At 21.5% G+C, this 22,846-nt stretch overlaps 1 protein-coding gene across 1 annotated transcript in view; it reads right to left on the minus strand.

Moving 5' to 3' along the window:
* The window catches only part of LOC111638771 (translocation protein SEC63 homolog), an 82,430-nt gene that overhangs the window by 27,105 nt on the left and 32,479 nt on the right, over positions 1-22,846 (minus strand). The window contains exons 2-7 of the mRNA XM_023384526.1: positions 16,653-16,758; positions 11,711-11,825; positions 2,474-2,589; positions 2,298-2,359; positions 1,284-1,342; positions 1,067-1,117 (exon numbers count right to left, since the gene is read on the minus strand). Of these exons, the coding sequence (XP_023240294.1) occupies positions 1,067-1,117; positions 1,284-1,342; positions 2,298-2,359; positions 2,474-2,589; positions 11,711-11,825; positions 16,653-16,758 (509 nt within the window). The remainder of the gene's footprint in view (positions 1-1,066; positions 1,118-1,283; positions 1,343-2,297; positions 2,360-2,473; positions 2,590-11,710; positions 11,826-16,652; positions 16,759-22,846) is intronic.

Here is a 22,846-nt window from a genome sequence, read left to right on the forward strand (position 1 = left end):
CAAGATTTAAAGGACTAGAACATTGTTTGTATTGTTTAGATTTTCAATTATGAAAATATTTTTTCTCTTAATAATTAGAGTTGTTCAGTTCTTAAATGCCATTATCCTTCAAACCATCTTTTAACACACTGTACTTTATAAATAGTAACATGATTGTATTGGTAAAGAAATAGTCTATTTCAAAATAATTATAAAATGAGAAGTACAAAAACTAAAATGTTACAATATCCCTCCACATTATGTGCTCCAGTCAAATGAACAAGCAGATTAAGCCAAATCCTGAAAAATATATCATGTCATAATTCCACTACTACTAAACTTGATAACTGATCACTGGAAATTTTCACATGACATTCTTTACACTCATACTCTTCATTTGGGTACTGAATACTGTATGATTATCACTTCACAGAACATTTCCAGTAACCTACAATCCAGTGGTTATGTGCCTTACATCACTAAAGAGTCGTGTATTAATATTGGATGCTATTTACAATTACTTATAAATAGCATATGACTGAAAAACAATGACTTTTCAATTCTCTGTGGAATATCCTTGAACTAATAACATATCCAAAAATTTTTAAATTTTACAATCAATTTTTGTATTGCAGAGTTTTTATGAACTATACACATCAGTACGCAACATCCAGATACTTGAATGTATGTAGTCTGCCAAACCATGACATAGTACTGTTGAAACATCCTAACATTTCCATTTCATTAGAACATTTTGTAAAGTTGATCTAGATAGTTGCAATAGGTTTGCTGAGCAGATCTGCCTGAAAGGTGGCAGTCTATAAAACTTCTTCACTGAAAGTCATTTAGTATCCCAGCATGAACCATTCCATTCTCTCAGCTTGTTTATCATCTTATTTTTAATGTATGCTTTTTCAACATGCCTTTTATGCATGTTGAAGGCATTTCTCTACTATGCAGAGAATAATCAACATTTTTGGGGCATCCTAATACTTTTATTCAAATAACGTATTTAAGACGGGACTCCAAAAACACAAAATAATTAAAAAGCTAATTTATAAAAAGAACTATATTAATAAATACATACCACTGCTACAGGCAGAGCAACCATAAAGACTAAAGCATACAATCCTAAAACCTATTAAAATATTTTAAAACAATTTATTATTGTATTGACACAAAAGACAAAAGTAAGCACAAAATAATATTAATAATTTTAATTATTCAATATTGTAAAAGCAAGATTTTTTTCCTTAATATTAATTTCTTATTTAAATCTATGAAAGAATTCAAAAATAAATTACCCAAACAGAATTCTCTTTCTCAACAATCCAAGATGGCAGAGCAATACCAAATGAAGTTGCTGAAAGATTAATAATTTATTAATTTCATTGACTTTTTCCAACTAATGCATAAGAATGTGTTTAATTAATTTCAACTGTCAACCAACTAAATAAACTATTATTAGAATCTGAATATATATATTTGTTACAAGTAATTTATTTGCCAAAGTATTATTCATTTTAAAGAAAAAAAAACTTTTACAAATTTTCTTTTATAACTTTCCAAATATTTTTAATAATTAGATACATTTATAGAAAAATATTAAAACTTTTTGTAATTTTTTTAAACACAAAAAATTAAACATCTTAGTAATTATTGAAATTAGATGGAAAATCACTTATAATAAATAAGTGATTTTCCATCTAAGACTGTTCCATTCTCAGTAATTTGGATTATGTGAATTTACTGAGAATGGAACTGTTAAGAATAAAGGTTTAGTATTTCATCGTTTTTCATTTGTCTGTGCATGCAAATTTCTCGAAGTCGGATGTAAAAAGTATATCTACTTGTTTTAGTCTAGAAATTATTTATTTTTAGAATATACAGATTGTATTAATAGTAGAGATGCAATAAATATTTCATTGTGTTTCAGTTTTTAACATATTTGCTTAAAAACTTAAATATTTGTATTTTTTCAAATGTTAAAATTTTTCATATTAAACTATAACAATGTAATTTTAAAAATTTCTGATTTAATTAATTTTTTTAAAAACAGAATGTTAAAAGAAACATCTGGTTAACCCATCATTTCTCCTGTTTTAATCACAATTTGTATAAGCAGAATCTGTTTAAAATGTTAATTAAACTTTTAAATAAATTTTGATTATTCAGTCACTAAATAATTCAGCATCAATGTTATTTATTTGGCAAAATTGCTATTTGTTATGTTATTTAAAATAATAACACATGTATATATAAACTGCAACTAGAATTATAATAGTAAAAATGATAATTATGCAATAAAATAAGCCAACCTCCAGGTCCATCTGGATTTCCATACATTTCCCAATTCTTTCGAGCTTCATCATCTGTCAAACTAAAATATTTGCAATAAAACATATTTTTAGTTATTATTAAGTAAAAATTACTGATTTAAATGTTATCAAAATATTTTTATCAATAAATTAAATTACATATCCAATGTACTTACGCTGCATAAGCTTTAGCAATCATCATAAATTTTTTCTCATCTCCTGTTTCTTTATCTGGATGATATATCAAACTTAATCTACGATAAGCCTTTTTAATTTCACTCATTGAGGATGCCTTAAAATATGAAAAATTAAATAATCATTACTATTCATGAAATTTTTAAACTTGTCAATCCATACATATAAATCAGTTCATCATCTTAAAATATTGTTTAAAATAGATTGTCACCTATAAATGTACAGGTGCTCCCCTACTTATGAACATTCAACTTACAAATAATATGACTGTCTAAAATTTAAATTTTGCACAAATTCTAAAGTTCAATGCCAATCCATGAGTGGCAAGAGAAGTTAGTCTTTGGTCAGTTATATATAATACATTTTTAATAAATAACTATTGTGGGTTTATTTCTATTGTGTATCATTTTTGTTTTGTTTTCACACAAATTTTGACATTCCGGTGAAGCTTGCGAGATGGTGTTAGAGTCATGGAAGTAACAGCATTTTTCGTTATTATTTGCAATTTTTATAATTTTTATGTTTAGTGCTTCAAAATACCTCCAAAACATAATAGTAAATCTAGCAATGAAAATAAATGCAAGAAATGTTGCTCTATTACTGTGGAAACTAAACTGAACATTATAAAACTAAGTGTGTTAGGCAAAAAAAAACTACGTTTGAAACACCCACTACTAAGCAGTAGAGAGTGGGTAAATGAGCATAACATATTCTATTAAATACACCAAAGGATCAAACACTAACAATAAAATGTTATTCTGTGTACAAATGTACTTTCTGGGTAACTGCTTTTTCTTCTATTAGAGAATTATTTGTAACAATTTACTTAATAAAAGTCATACTGTAATTGAAAAATCATTGACAATCACAATACATTTATTTAATACTATATACATCATAAAAAATTTTTAAGCAGAATAATGTAAAAATTATCAATAATCAATATAGATATTATGCAAAATCATAATTTCTATGTTTAAATTCAAGTACTGTTCATTACCAACTTGTGTTGAAAAGAGAATTTGCAAGTGACAATACAGCTATACACAAATCACTGACATTAAAAGATGCCAATTATTGATTTTTACAAATGAGAGAAATCCAGAATGAGAAAATTAGAAGGGTTTGAGAGTGGTAAAATGTAAGCTGAAAAAATTGTCAAGAAAAAGTTACTTAGCAATTGGCACCATAACAACAAGAAACAATCTGACAGCTGCATGGTAGGAATAGCATTCTCATTGATGAAGTGATCATAGAATAATCATCATCTACAGGAAGATTCTTTACGTTTTTAAAACATTGTGGTTTTAATGATTTTCCAATAACTAGCAGTTTCTTCTTATTGGTTCCTGTCATATTTGCACATACAAAAGCACTATCAAATGATTCTTTGATTTTTTTCCACCAACACATTTTCTTCCTTTTGAACTTAAATATATAGTGAGGTGTCAGATTATAAAAAAGTCCCATTTCATAAGCATTGTAAATATTTTCATCATTAAAATCTTTTCTCATTTCTGCCCAAACACAGTCAATCCATTCACTTGTGGTGACTAGATCAGTAGATCAAGATTCTCCACAAATTTTTGAATAAACAATGTTGTGTCATTTTTTGAATCAATCCAGCCAACTGTTATTGTATACAAAATTGTTGCATCCAAATTCTCTAGCAAATTTTTCTGCTTGAGCTTTCAAGACTGGTCTGTCTATCAAAAATCCAGCATTTTTATGTATTAGACCATTGAAACAGTGCTTCATCAATGTTCGCACACTCACACTTTCTAATTTTTTTTTTGTTTTGTTATATTTTTCTCCAGTGCTGACAGGTAGACATTGTTATTTTCCATAGCATCAATACTGTTGAAGAAGACAAAGAATACTTTTGCACAGTTTGACATTTTTAGCACCACTTTCTAACTTGCAAATACTTTTCTTTTTTTCATATATAAAGATAAATTTTCTTTTATTTGCAGACATCTTTCTCATAAAGGGTTCGTTTCTAACTAGAGTATACAGTAATTAGGTAAATTTGCAGAGTAAGGATTTATGTAGGTTGTAAAACTAATTATCCAGTGGTCATAAAAGTAAGTAATCTTTTCAATTTTATTTCTTCCATGAATTTAGTACCTCATTTCCTACTATTTGGAACAATTAAGAATGTTCAGAGAAAAAAAACAATGTAAAATGGAAGGTAAAAGAACACTTCACTGTAATTATGCAGAACAATAATGTAAATTTAAATACGGGAATGTTAACAGCAGAATGCTGGGAATTTTTTGTAAACTATATAAGTGGTTCTTATTAACGAGTTGATTGTCGGAGCATGAACTGTGTACAATTAGCCCCACTGAGGCGGCTTTTCATAGGCAAAATGCATTTGGAGAGCTTGTTAGTAATGTAAATAAAAAGTATTTTTCTCTGCAAACTGATTTCTTTTTATACCTTTTTTTAGCTTTAATTTTTTAGTCATTATTGGTTTAATGTTTTAAAAATATATTGAAGTTATATAATATCCAAAAGTCAGAAGTGAAAGAAAAATATAATTTTTTTGTGTAATTTACATTTACGTAAGAAGAATAGAAAGAAGTCTGACTCCATTGTTTTTTACAATTATTTTGGAATGTTCATGTCTTTGCATAGTTACTGAAAATTCACTTGGTATATTCATAAAGTACACTCATTATAACCATGATGCTCATTATAACAGAGTTCAACTGTATATGAACTTTGTCATGCAATGTGAAGCAAAAAGAAATAATATTCATGAAAGATTATGATTACATGGTATTTTCTATTAAATTTAACTTACATTTCAAGCAACCTTCTAATAGCACATGCCAAATTTCAGGAAATAAAAATTCAATTTTCAAAAAATAATGAAATTGGGAAAGCTAAAATTGAAAATAATAATATACATCTATATAAGGCAGAACCAGCCTGTAGTCATATGGTTGGCAGATTAAAAGATAAGATTGGAAAAAAAATTTTGTATTTAGTTTTGACTTAGAAAAAGCTTCAGTCTTTCCCAAACTTATTACACTGATAGCTTATTAAAAGCACAACTTATGTCTATAATTTTGATTCCCATGATTTCAACAAAGATGTTAGCTGTATGTTCCTTTGGCCAGAAACTAAAAAAATCACTTCAGTATCAAGAAATTTTGTCATGCTTAATTAAGTACATAAATACTTGTGCTAAAAATCATTATTTTTTTAATGTACACAGATTTGTGCACTGAACAAAATGGAAATACTGAAACTGTTTTAAGTTTATTAAAATAGAGCAAAGTACAGAAATAAAAGCTGAATCAATTGAAATCAAACTTTTGGTATGTAAGCATAGTTATTTATCTAATATTTTGGTTTTTGCCATTATCAAGTCACAATTCTATGTGCAGTAAATTAGAACTTTTCTATAGTAAGTTTCAAAATACCTCTCCTCCTTTTTTCTAGCAATTTCTTTAATTAAATCAAAAGAACTAATGTTTTCGGCTATTTCAAATGGCCTTCAGGTTATGATGTTCCAATTATCCTTAACCTGTAGAAGGTCATTTAAAATTTGAAAACATTAGCTCTTTTGATTTAATTAAAGAAATTGCTAAAAAAAAAGAGGTGTTTTGAAACTTAATCAAGTCACACATGAAAAAAAATCAAACACTTTTTTTTTTACAAAGAATGATATGATATAATCAAAAACTATAAGAAGAAAGCATGATTTCATGTAGTTGAAATAACTCAATAAGAATTTTCTCTCTAGAATACCATTAGAAGATTTTATTATAAATAGAAAACAATTATAGTGTTATCAGTAAACTGATTGGAGAGAATAAAACCACACATTATACAAGTCAAATGCAATTTTAACAAAAATAGAGTTCAATTCCATCAATATTAAAAAATCCCAAATAGGTAAACTATTAGCTTTAAAAAGTATAGACCTAGTTTTGTTATATCTTAGTAGTAAAATTGTGACAAAAGAAAAGAGACAAAATATGATGGACTTGTTGAAATACAGCTATCCCACATACAACATAGCATTCCTACAACATAGTTTCACTCCAACATGATTTGAGAATTGGGGAAATCTCCTGTATAATACAATGTTTTTAGAACATGCTTTCGTTCTAACGTAGTTTAATTAAGAATTAGAAACATCCTTGAACAAAACATGACAATTTTTAAGTGCAAACATTGTCATTTGATATTTTTTTATTCAAGGAAGACCGTGTTTTCATATTTTCCCATGGGCTTTAGAATATTGAAATTTTCAATGATGTTTTTTGCATTTTGCCCAGTTTTCTTTAATGAGAACTGCACAAAAGTCACAAAACAATTTTTCTTCTTCCTTGTCCCAACTTCCTATTCTAGCTTTCCTATAAACCAGGTGTCACTGAAGTTGGTGATAGTGTTCCAAATAAACAAAAAAAACCTGTTGTTGTGATTTGTTTCTATAGATTAAATTAAAAGTTACTACATAAAAAGATTAGATTTTTAAAGATCTCTTAGTGCAGGTGTGTCAAACTCATTTAAACAATGGGCCATTAATGCGACTGGTAAGATTCACATGGGCCACATCACATTTACAAATTTACTTAAAATTATAGTTTGAAGTGAGAATGCAGGATTATAGATAGGGCAATTAAAACACATTATGTAGTTCAGTGAATTCAACTCAACAATATATAATTGCTATAGTATTGCTTTTATTTAAACATTTATTTTATTTAATCTGATTATTTATAAAATTAAAATTGTTTTTACCAGAAACTAGCCAGCACTATCTTCCTCCTCCTAGTTTTCCAAAATCTGGATTTAAAGACTGAGAACAACCTTCATTATAGAAGATAGATGTTTATCAATTGATCTTGATCTGTAAGCTGTTTTATTTCATTTCAGATCCCCAATGTGAAAAATCACATTGGGGCTGTCAATTTGACACTCCTGTCTTAGGTAAATGCAAGCAAATAAAAGTACAGTAGAACCTCGATTATCCGGACTAATTGGGGATGAAGGTAGTCCAGATAAGGAAAAATTCGGATAATCGAAACAAATACTTTAATTTGTCTTTTAATGATAATACAACATGTTTTCTTTTCGATGATATATTGGTAATATTAAAAATAAATACTGTATTTAAATCGTGATCAAATTTTCAAGAAACAAATGTTTGTATTGAATTTAGACTACTATTGACCAGTGCTAACAGACTACATATTGTTTAAAAGGCCCTCTGGTGGTGCAAAAAGACAGATTTTATAAAATAAAAAGCAGTTGAAACTGCATTTTTATGAATAAAAATTTGACAAACTATTTATTGTTTTATGATGAGTAAAATTTTTTTGTCATGTTTGCGGCTTTTATGTAATGCATAAACCTTCGAGGCACAAGGCACGAGGCCCTTCGGACCGCGAGGCATACGTCGTCCATGCCTTACGTCGCCCTTGATCATAGAAATGATGTAATTTGAATATAAATTATTTATAAATACATATGTCAAGTTATATTTTTATTACAACGTAAAATATTAAGAGTTTACGACCACTGTGCTGGGTGAGACGTTGTTGAAACAAAAAAAGTTATGCATTCCATCACGTACACAGTGTCGTAATTCGCCAAGTGCAAATCAGCAAATTAGTAAAATTTTTGTTTATTTTGAACAATCCGGATAATCGAGGTTCTACTGTATTAGATTTCATGAAAAATAGCAAAAAAAATCAAGATGTTGCCAATACTTCAGGTTAAGGTCAACAGGAAAACTCAGAAGATAACATTTTGTCAAAAAGAACACATCCTTATTTAATAATGTTTAGCAGTGAAGAAAAATTATTAATGTGCAACATTTCTGATTGTGATTATTAACAGAAATCGATGACCAATAAAACTAACAACCATATTTTTCTTAATTACAAAAAATAGTGTACTTTTGCTAACTTTTGGAACCTAACGCTATGTATTGTTAACCAAATATCTTACTCAGCTCCTTAAATAATAAATCATCCAACTATGTATTGTACTAGTCCTTCAGTTTGTATAGCATAGATTTGCATAACATGGCACTTTTTTGGAACCTAACTAACATGTTATACAGGGGATATCTGTACATTCATTCTATTAATTAATTAAGTGTGATTATTATAAAAACTTAGTAAATTGAGGTGATTGTATTTTGGCTATATCTGACTTAGAAGACATTAATGTTGATAATGGAAATAATAATAATAATTATTATTATTATTATTTCCATTATCAACATTAACCATTATCAACATTATTTCCATTATCAACATTATAGTAATAGAATTTAATGACATTAATAACAACAACAGTAACAGAATGATTATATTAATTTTTGTTTAAAGTCTTTTAATAAATAATGTTATAATGATCATTATAATCATTAACATTAGCAAAGTAGTATTAAAAATTTTTTAAACCACTGTAAAAAATTTAATACACAATATAATATGTTTTTCCAAGCATTGTCATAAAAAGTGCAATGTTAAGAGGAGCAAATTACATCATTACATTTTCAGAAATCAGGTTTATTACTGTGTGTTTCTACTCTCCCTTAATTATTACATCCATATTCAATAGAACAAAATTTTTGTAATATCATAAATGAAAAACTCAGTTAATTTATTAAATCTAGAAATTATTTCAATCATGTAAATTGATTATAATAAAGATACCAAATATTTAATTTTATTGGGACTGTGGAGTTTAGGTGTTTTAGTCAAAGTCATCAAAAGTCTGCTGCCTCCAACTTCTTTTTTACTTTCCCAACTTGTTATGTATATAAAACAGAAAAGTATTTGAATTGTGTCACATTTGACCCTTTTGACCCACATTTGAGTTTTTTGCAAATCTACACATTTGGAGATCTCTCAAAACCAAAATATGTCAAATAAAGGGGAAAATTTGTGTGCACGTGTGTTGGCGTCTAATTTGTTTAACATCTTTATTCTCTGTTCTGAGATATTAAACAATATCTCAGAATGGGTAAAGTTTAAGAAACAAAATTTGGCATGGTACATGTATATAAAGGGGCATTAATGCTATTAAATTTTAGTTCTTAATTAAAGGACGACAGGATAAAGACATAGAAGGGGGTCATGTGTTATATCTCCAGTGTGGTCAGACTTAATGAATATTTTACTCATTATTATTATTAAGCATTCACAATCTTATAATTGAGATAGGTTATAATAATAATAAGCTCAGAGCTCAAATGGTTATGAGTTGAAAGTTGAAATTTGGTACACAGTTAGGATATGTTATGAGAATGTACAGTACTCTAAGAAGGGATTTTTCGAAATTCCCCCTTCCCGGGGAAAGGGAGAGGAGTAAGGATTAACCTGAAGAACTCAGCTTCTATTGTACTAGTTTTTGCATTTTTGCAGGAAATTGAACATATTTTTAGACTCATCTAAAAATTCTCTAATTAGTCTCGAAAGAGGAGGGAACCTCATTCTTGCACCCAGTGAGAACAGGTAAGATCAGTTATAATCTAATACTCTTAATCTTCATTATTGTTACTTTTTGCTCGAGCAACATCTGGCTCATCTGCTAGTGTTTTATAAAACTCATCTCTACCCTCAAAATTAAGCTTAAGTTCTAATATGAGTATAGACAGAAAAGGCAATCTTACAAAATTTAAAGATGATTTTTATAATATATTAGAAAAAATAAATCACATTGACCATTCTTCAAGTTTGGATGTTAAGACAGCAATACTGCACTATTCAGATATTATCCAAGATACAGCATTGCCATCAACCCAAGTTTCAGTAGAGTGTTCATTTTCTGCTCTTAAAATTATTAAATATGATTTAAGAGCTTCCGTGAATGCTGACTTAATAGAAGCAATTCTTTTTGTAAGGAGTAATTCAGTTTATAACAGAGATAAAAAATAATAAATTAATCAACATAGCAAAATAAGCAACCTTTTTCTTTACCAGTCTAAAGTTATATTTATTATTCTTGACTTAGTTTAATGTATCTGTATACTTACATATTACCAAATATACTCGTATATTATGTAAATTTTTATTAAACTAATTTGTTTGTGTACAAATGAATTTACTATTTTTATTCATACATGCTTACCAAATACCATTACCATCATCAAACAAGTCAATAAATGTGAATTTATATATTCAGTAAATCTGTCATATTTTAATGTTTAATTCATTTTTTAAAATCGTTTTATTTTGTATTTTTAAAAAAGTAATCAGAATCGTTGTCATTGTTACTTTCCTGGTTGTTATGCAATATAAGCTGAAAACAAAAGAAAAGAATGACGATCGATCAAAAATGACTTTCCCAGATTTTTACTCTTTTGGACTCTGGAATTCTTGAAATGTAGAGAAGTGCAAAAACATTCGTGGTTTTTTCCTGTAAGCACGGATGTTAGAATGTGTACCAAACTATTTAGTTCAACCACTTTGGAGCTTAATAACCCCTATATTAAACCATCTGACTCCAATTCAAAATAGTGCTCCCCACACAGTCATACAGGGGGGAAAAAAACTGAATCTTTTGCTTTCTTGACATTTCAGGGTGTTCTGAATCCAAAAATGTAAAAATTTGGGGTGGGGTCATTTTTTGACCAATTGCTACACTTTTCCTCTAATTCCTCTACACTTTTCCTGCTATAAATATGTATTCAATAATTTTTACTTTTCTGGAAAAGTAAAAATTATTGAATACATATTTATATATTGACTATGTCATTATTTACAGGAGTCTTTTAGCTTTGGAGTAAAGTTTCTATGTTCTATTTTTATTAGAACTATATTTATTGAAGCTTATATTTTGAGGTCATGTGATGACGTCAGAATTTCCAAGCCTATTTTGTTAACAAGTCTGACCCTAGCTGGAGTTGGATGGTAAGGCAAAGTCGAAGCCAGAGTAGTGTAAAAATCTACTGACTCCACAGCCCCAAATTTTATGAAATTTTTAATAAAAAAATAAGTACTTTTAGCTAATCATCTTGTTCTATATAGTTGTACTTTCTAAATAAAAATTTTATTTTTTGTTTTTCTTTTATTTAAATACATGAACTTGAGTCAAACTAATATTATAAATTATTTCTTATTATAAATGTCAATAAGTTAAAGTAGTATCTTACATTATTCCATCATCTTTCAAAAAATAATATTAACTTTTATTATCTAGTTCAATTATTATAAATTACTACTATAAAAATAAAAACTTACTGGATCAATTTGGAGAATTTCAAATGGATCCCAAGCCACATAATCATGTTGTAAATGGGCAACTTTATATGCAGTAGCAAATAAGCATACCCAACCAAGTAGTAATAAAATTTTCCTATAAATTAAAAAATTTTTTTATGAATTTTATTACATTATTTTTAATGTTAATACAAATAATTGTTGCAAATCAATAATATATATGACAATTTTGTCGGTCAGAAATACTGATTGCTTTTAAATCTGAAAGTGAGATTAGTTAATGTAAGAAAATATATAGTTTATTAACTATAATGAACAATATACAGAATTAAAAAAATATTACATATAAAATTGGAATGCAAGATAAAATTAGTGATACAGATAAAAATTATATTGAAAAGTTTAGAAAATTATGACAAAGTGAGGTAATATTAAGTTAAAATCATTAAAAATAAATGCAAAGCTTATTCTTAAATATAACAACAAATGAAAAGGTAAAGATTGTTGAAAATACTGTCGAGTTGATAAGTTTGATTTATTGCATTGCAGAAATTACTTTCTGCAATGCAATAAATCAAACTTATCAAGCTAAAATCAAGATTTGTTTTAAATTATATTGAAAAACTACATTGCAGTTTTTGAAATATAATTTTTAGCAAAGGACATTAATGTGGCAGAACCTATTAGAGAATATTTCATAAGTTTCATTTAAAATAACTTTATAGGTTAATAATAACATAAAAATAAACTTTTCTTTTATAATTTTAAATGTGATTAAATTTTTATGTGACATTCAGTAAAGTTATCAATCACATTAAATAATTTTAAATAAAATCAACAAATACAGCAATTCCTTGAGGACCTACATTGCCATAAGAAAAAATCAACAAAAATTTTAAGATTTCTTTTGCTAATTGTTCATATTTCAACTGTTTAATTGCAACCATAATAAAATATATTGAAAATGTATAATACTTTACAGACTTATTAGAGTGTAAAAACCTAACAGAAAATATAATATAGATAAAATATTCAAATAATACTTTAATGATTCCAAGAAATTCCTAAGACTCTTGATTAATAAAGCTTGGGAGATTGCCATCTTAGGATCCAACAACAAAAGAAGTCCATCAATTTAAAAAAGTTTGGTATCATTAAACTACTGTAAAAGCTTCATATTATGGATCTTGATATAACTGACATTGCATTATTATGGACAGCTGATGTCAGCTAGCTGAAAGTATAGGAAAATTATAAGATTATAAGAAAATTCTAACTCATTTGCTGTAGTGAACTCCCACTACTACAGACCATTTTTCAAGTCTCAGACCACTATCTTTCCATTATTATGGACTTTCCAGTGCTGTTTTATTTTGTTGCAGTCATTGTTTTTATTTATTTCATAACAGTTCATTTTATTTACTTTATTTATAAAAAATTAAAAAATTCATTTTATATTATTTTGTGTTTATCATTTTTTCAGTGTAGATTTTCATATTACATTTAGTTTTTTTTTCATTTTCTGATGGACTAGTTTTATTCAGTTATGGTTTCATTTTCTGTATAAGTGACTTGGATTTGTTGTGTAAAGCAAAATCATGGATCAAAGAAGAAAACAAAACATTAGATTATATATTGTTTTTACAATTTAATAAAAATGTAGTTTATATACTCTACAACTGAAATTTTGTCCACTATGTAATTGACTTTTATCCACAATATTGATAAACAGTAATGTACAAGTTGATATTACCGTATACAGTAGAACCTCTTTATATCAGTAGTAACAGATCTGCTGAAACAAGGTAAAAATACATTAATTTGTCATCTGGACCTGGAGAAAACATCTGCAAACTGTAGATATTTTCTCCAGGTCAATTATCAAGATATGTTCTAATGTAATCCCAATGTATGGTAATAGAAGAGTCCGTAGTAATGAGCAATTACATATACATGGTGTGGCACCAAAATCCACACAAAATTCAACTTCAAATTCCCACTGTTCTATACCACTGGTAGATGATGTGTTTAGCATTCAAATAGCTTGACACATGTACTAAACCATCATAACCAATGTTGAAACCAAGTATGAAGTGTAACAGAAGAGCCACAATTATCGAAAGTGTTTGCAATGGGTGCTTGGTGACAGAAACTATTCAGTTCTTCAGGTACCTGAGATTGACTGTGTATGATGTCGTTGCAAAGTACAATGAATCAGAGAAGTCCAACGAAGGTTTTACAACACACACGAGGAAAACTCACTTGAAGGAACACGTTGTCAGGACACCTAATATCATTCAATGGACTCAGGAGCTGATTTTTGAGGATCCAGGTCAGTTGATCCAAAAATTGTCGTTGGTTGTTGGTGTGAGTGAGAAAAACTGTGTGTAGAATCATCGAGGAGGACCACTGCTACAAATCTTACACAATTAAAGTGAGACAGATGCTTTTTGAAGCTGCCAGGACAAAGTGAGTTGAATGCTGTAATCTGCTTTTGTGTTCCTTAAGAAACAATGCTGCCAGACGGCTCAGATTTTTTTCTGACAAGAAAATTTTTACTGCCAATGTGAAAATCAATCGAAGGAATGACTGCTGGCTTGCTCACAACCCTAAAGATGTCCCCATTATTGCAAGAATGAAATTTCTGGCAAATGTTCACATGCTAGGCGTTGTGTGCAGTGAGGGTGATGTCATGCCACTGTATTTCTTTAACAAAGGGAAAAATGTCATGAAAGAAGTTTATTTGCATGTTCTGACAAATGTAGTGAAGTCATGGATGGAAACTATGTCATCTGGAAAGCTGTGTTTTCCAAATTTTAAAATATTTCCTTCCACATTATCTCTCTTTCTCTTTTTTTATTAATTCAAGAATTCTGTCAATTTTATTTTAAATATTGAAAATTTGGTAATCATAATATTAATAATAAAATTTTAGAAATTATATAATCCAAAATATTTCATTCAAAAAAGTTTATTTTTTGGTAAACATTATTTTTTATTAGCTAAAGTATGAGAGATAAACCACAATTTTTGAATAATTTATTATACAGTATAATCTGAATAGTGATCACCATCGAGACTGAGAAGTTTGCCTGCTATTCAGAGGTACTAGTAATGTACAGTACATGCTGGCAACCATACTATATTTTAACCTGATCATATAAAATGAAGAATATGACAAATTATGAAAACATCAAATTTGCATTAGGAATGTAAAATACCAAAACTATATGTAGCATACATAATTTAAAAATATATATATATAAAGAAGTATATTAGTTATCTTTTCAGTTGTAAAAATCACATTTTAATTGAATTTGAAATAGAAAACAGATTGTATAAGACATTAAATGGAACATAAAAATTATGGCAAAATGTAAACATTGATTAATTAATTAATTCATCAAAAACGACCTGAGCAGAAGTAACAAAAAAAGAAAAATGAAACTGTTATTATGAACAGAAAGGTGGATGAAAGTCAGTTTAGGCAATGACAGTTCAAATGCCCAGTTATGAAGACGATTTGCAAGCCACTTCAAAGGGTAAGAAATGTATTTGTTATTCTTGTATTTAGAATATCGTTTATGATCTAAGCGACTAATAAAAATGAAAATAGTGATTTGTCTACTTTGTAGTTATTGAGTATGTGTAATTTTTCAAACATTTTTGCTTTATAATAAATGATTTATAAAAAATTACACTTAAGCTACCACAAAGCTGTTATGATTATAAATTGTCATAAATGCGAGAAAACTAAATATCTTCCTATACTTTAAAGTGGTTGGAAAATCACCTTTGTAACACAATCTTTGAACTTTCACCAAATATACACTGTTGTCATACCCTTAAAACTATTTCATTACTCTTGTTGAATGAATGAATAACTCAGGAAAAGTTTATGGTTTCTTGGCACCATAAGCTTAATTCCAAGAATAAGACAGAAGTTTAATAACATTAACATATATGATGATAAATGGCGATTGACAACTTAACCAGATTAGTCTTCTCAAACAGACAGAGTATTGTTCAGTTTTTTACAACCTGCCCTCCTTCTCTATTTTAAGCCAGTCTTTATTCAATATAATCCATCAAAATTTATCCTAAAGTATTTGAACTGATTCTTTGTTTTAGTTTTAAAATTTTCTGTAATTAATTCTTTAGAATTTGAAGGCAAGATTGTGTTTTCATGAGATAATAACAAACACTATCGTCCATAACCTTAGAGGTAAATATTGTAGATGTCCTATTTGAAGGGTTTGAGGATTGTAAAAATGTCTGTTAAGCAGTGGTGTCTGCTATTCGAGAGTGTGTTAATTAATGGAGGTTTCACTGTATTTCAAACTGATCCATTATTTCTTATCAATAACTGCAGCAAAAAAGTTTAGTAAGTAAAAACATATTTAATAAATCTGTCTTTTATGTAAAACTGAGAACTGATGTTCTGTATAAAGTGAAATTTAACATTTATATAAAATGATTGACAATCTGGAAAAGGTCAGAAAGAAAGTTTTCTTCACATTTTCATTAATGGAGTCATAAAAAGCATTGCTGTCTTGATTATATATAAATAAATTATTCTGCCAGAAAAACAATTTGAAGAACAGGCTGATTTTAGTGAGATTAATTGTTTAATTGATTATCCTGTCATTAAAACTCATTACAGTAGCTGTGCACAGGTCTCCAGATGCATAACGAATCATGGACTGAACTCCTTTGCATTTCTAACAAGAAAAATAAAAACTATTTTTCTTCAATTTCTTTCCTACATTATCATTTACACATTTTTGCATTTTATTTCATTTGAAAGAGTTAGGATTAATACTGCATTAAACAGGTACTTTTACTTATAATTACAGAGTTTTAACAATTATTTGTTCAAAATATTTTTTCTGTTTTATTAAAGTGACAATTATTAAAACATTAAAAATATCTTATCATAAATAAAAAATTTGGAATAACTTACACAAGACGCTTTTTTATTTTTCTTAATGGCTCTTTTGCTCTTAAACAACTATTTTTTATAGAACAGTGTTCACAATGACACTGCTTTTTATCCTTCTTTTCTTCATCTGCAAATAAAAACATTAAAATATTAAGATTAGGCTATGTTTATAATATTCTAAAACTAAACTAAAATAAATATCTTAGATTATATAATAATTTTGAATAAAAAGACCAAATGAGTATTAAAAACAATTATAATAAAATATTGTAATTCCAATGTCTTAGTAATATTTATCACCACTGTCTAATATTAGCATCATAATTTTGAAATATTTGTATATAAACATCTGCAAATGGAAAATTTCTTGACCAAGCCCTGGTCACCATAGTTTTAAGTCAAGTTGTCTATGAGAGAAATTTGGAAATAGAATGGAAGTGAAAATTCTAGAACTCAGAAAAGATGGTTTAGATCAAGCAGAAAAGTTATGGATTTATAGAGAAGGTTTAAGGAGAGGATTGATTAATTAATAGTAGGGAATTAGAATCATTATCCACATTGTGGAAGTAGTCATCAGGATGAGAAAATTAGAGGGTGCTGAATAAATTTCAAAAAAGTCATCTGCTTCATTTTTTTAAAACAGAGAAGTCGTTGCATTTTTGGAGCTTTCACTGGAACAAATTTAAATAAGAACTAGAAATTATAATTATTTATTGGAATAGAGATAGCATTCCCCTGAAAATGGATATGATAGCTTAAAGAACTTAAGAGATTTTTTTTATGTTAAGAAGTATTCCAACATAGTAGTTAAAGAAGATAGTAATTAAAAATAGTTTTACATATGAATATACAACTCATATGTACACCAGCAAATATGAACAAATGTTTTCAATCATCTTCAGTGACTATAATCATTTTATAATCTCTTAAGTTTGAATGACAAATTTATTAAAAGTGATTTTTTTTATAATGTTTAATTCTGTTGCAGACAATTTCAAAGAAAATTGTATTATAGTATATTTCATGTTTGAAATGTACAATTAAAAAGAAATAACTTTTAAATTTTATATATAATGAATAGTAAAAATTAGAGAAATTTAATGTATATATATACATATATATATATATATATATATATATATATATATATATATATATATATATATATATATATATATATATATATATATATATATATATATATATATATATATATATATATATATATATATATATATATATATATATATATATATATATATATATATATATATATATATATATATATATATATATATATATATATATATATATATATATATATATATATATATATATATATATATATATATATATATATATATATATATATATATATATATATATATATATATATATATATATATATATATATATATATATATATATATATATATATATATATATATATATATATATATATATATATATATATATATATATATATATATATATATATATATATATATATATATATATATATATATATATATATATATATATATATATATATATATATATATATATATATATATATATATATATATATATATATATATATATATATATATATATATATATATATATATATATATATATATATATATATATATATATATATATATATATATATATATATATATATATATATATATATATATATATATATATATATATATATATATATATATATATATATATATATATATATATATATATATATATATATATATATATATATATATATATATATATATATATATATATATATATATATATATATATATATATATATATATATATATATATATATATATATATATATATATATATATATATATATATATATATATATATATATATATATATATATATATATATATATATATATATATATATATATATATATATATATATATATATATATATATATATATATATATATATATATATATATATATATATATATATATATATATATATATATATATATATATATATATATATATATATATATATATATATATATATATATATATATATATATATATATATATATATATATATATATATATATATATATATATATATATATATATATATATATATATATATATATATATATATATATATATATATATATATATATATATATATATATATATATATATATATATATATATATATATATATATATATATATATATATATATATATATATATATATATATATATATATATATATATATATATATATATATATATATATATATATATATATATATATATATATATATATATATATATATATATATATATATATATATATATATATATATATATATATATATATATATATATATATATATATATATATATATATATATATATATATATATATATATATATATATATATATATATATATATATATATATATATATATATATATATATATATATATATATATATATATATATATATATATATATATATATATATATATATATATATATATATATATATATATATATATATATATATATATATATATATATATATATATATATATATATATATATATATATATATATATATATATATATATATATATATATATATATATATATATATATATATATATATATATATATATATATATATATATATATATATATATATATATATATATATATATATATATATATATATATATATATATATATATATATATATATATATATATATATATATATATATATATATATATATATATATATATATATATATATATATATATATATATATATATATATATATATATATATATATATATATATATATATATATATATATATATATATATATATATATATATATATATATATATATATATATATATATATATATATATATATATATATATATATATATATATATATATATATATATATATATATATATATATATATATATATATATATATATATATATATATATATATATATATATATATATATATATATATATATATATATATATATATATATATATATATATATATATATATATATATATATATATATATATATATATATATATATATATATATATATATATATATATATATATATATATATATATATATATATATATATATATATATATATATATATATATATATATATATATATATATATATATATATATATATATATATATATATATATATATATATATATATATATATATATATATATATATATATATATATATATATATATATATATATATATATATATATATATATATATATATATATATATATATATATATATATATATATATATATATATATATATATATATATATATATATATATATATATATATATATATATATATATATATATATATATATATATATATATATATATATATATATATATATATATATATATATATATATATATATATATATATATATATATATATATATATATATATATATATATATATATATATATATATATATATATATATATATATATATATATATATATATATATATATATATATATATATATATATATATATATATATATATATATATATATATATATATATATATATATATATATATATATATATATATATATATATATATATATATATATATATATATATATATATATATATATATATATATATATATATATATATATATATATATATATATATATATATATATATATATATATATATATATATATATATATATATATATATATATATATATATATATATATATATATATATATATATATATATATATATATATATATATATATATATATATATATATATATATATATATATATATATATATATATATATATATATATATATATATATATATATATATATATATATATATATATATATATATATATATATATATATATATATATATATATATATATATATATATATATATATATATATATATATATATATATATATATATATATATATATATATATATATATATATATATATATATATATATATATATATATATATATATATATATATATATATATATATATATATATATATATATATATATATATATATATATATATATATATATATATATATATATATATATATATATATATATATATATATATATATATATATATATATATATATATATATATATATATATATATATATATATATATATATATATATATATATATATATATATATATATATATATATATATATATATATATATATATATATATATATATATATATATATATATATATATATATATATATATATATATATATATATATATATATATATATATATATATATATATATATATATATATATATATATATATATATATATATATATATATATATATATATATATATATATATATATATATATATATATATATATATATATATATATATATATATATATATATATATATATATATATATATATATATATATATATATATATATATATATATATATATATATATATATATATATATATATATATATATATATATATATATATATATATATATATATATATATATATATATATATATATATATATATATATATATATATATATATATATATATATATATATATATATATATATATATATATATATATATATATATATATATATATATATATATATATATATATATATATATATATATATATATATATATATATATATATATATATATATATATATATATATATATATATATATATATATATATATATATATATATATATATATATATATATATATATATATATATATATATATATATATATATATATATATATATATATATATATATATATATATATATATATATATATATATATATATATATATATATATATATATATATATATATATATATATATATATATATATATATATATATATATATATATATATATATATATATATATATATATATATATATATATATATATATATATATATATATATATATATATATATATATATATATATATATATATATATATATATATATATATATATATATATATATATATATATATATATATATATATATATATATATATATATATATATATATATATATATATATATATATATATATATATATATATATATATATATATATATATATATATATATATATATATATATATATATATATATATATATATATATATATATATATATATATATATATATATATATATATATATATATATATATATATATATATATATATATATATATATATATATATATATATATATATATATATATATATATATATATATATATATATATATATATATATATATATATATATATATATATATATATATATATATATATATATATATATATATATATATATATATATATATATATATATATATATATATATATATATATATATATATATATATATATATATATATATATATATATATATATATATATATATATATATATATATATATATATATATATATATATATATATATATATATATATATATATATATATATATATATATATATATATATATATATATATATATATATATATATATATATATATATATATATATATATATATATATATATATATATATATATATATATATATATATATATATATATATATATATATATATATATATATATATATATATATATATATATATATATATATATATATATATATATATATATATATATATATATATATATATATATATATATATATATATATATATATATATATATATATATATATATATATATATATATATATATATATATATATATATATATATATATATATATATATATATATATATATATATATATATATATATATATATATATATATATATATATATATATATATATATATATATATATATATATATATATATATATATATATATATATATATATATATATATATATATATATATATATATATATATATATATATATATATATATATATATATATATATATATATATATATATATATATATATATATATATATATATATATATATATATATATATATATATATATATATATA

The sequence above is a fragment of the Centruroides sculpturatus genome, unplaced genomic scaffold (assembly GCF_000671375.1).
Source record: "Centruroides sculpturatus isolate CEXI.00-Female unplaced genomic scaffold, Cexi_2.0 scaffold592, whole genome shotgun sequence".
Classification (NCBI taxonomy): domain Eukaryota; kingdom Metazoa; phylum Arthropoda; class Arachnida; order Scorpiones; family Buthidae; genus Centruroides; species Centruroides sculpturatus.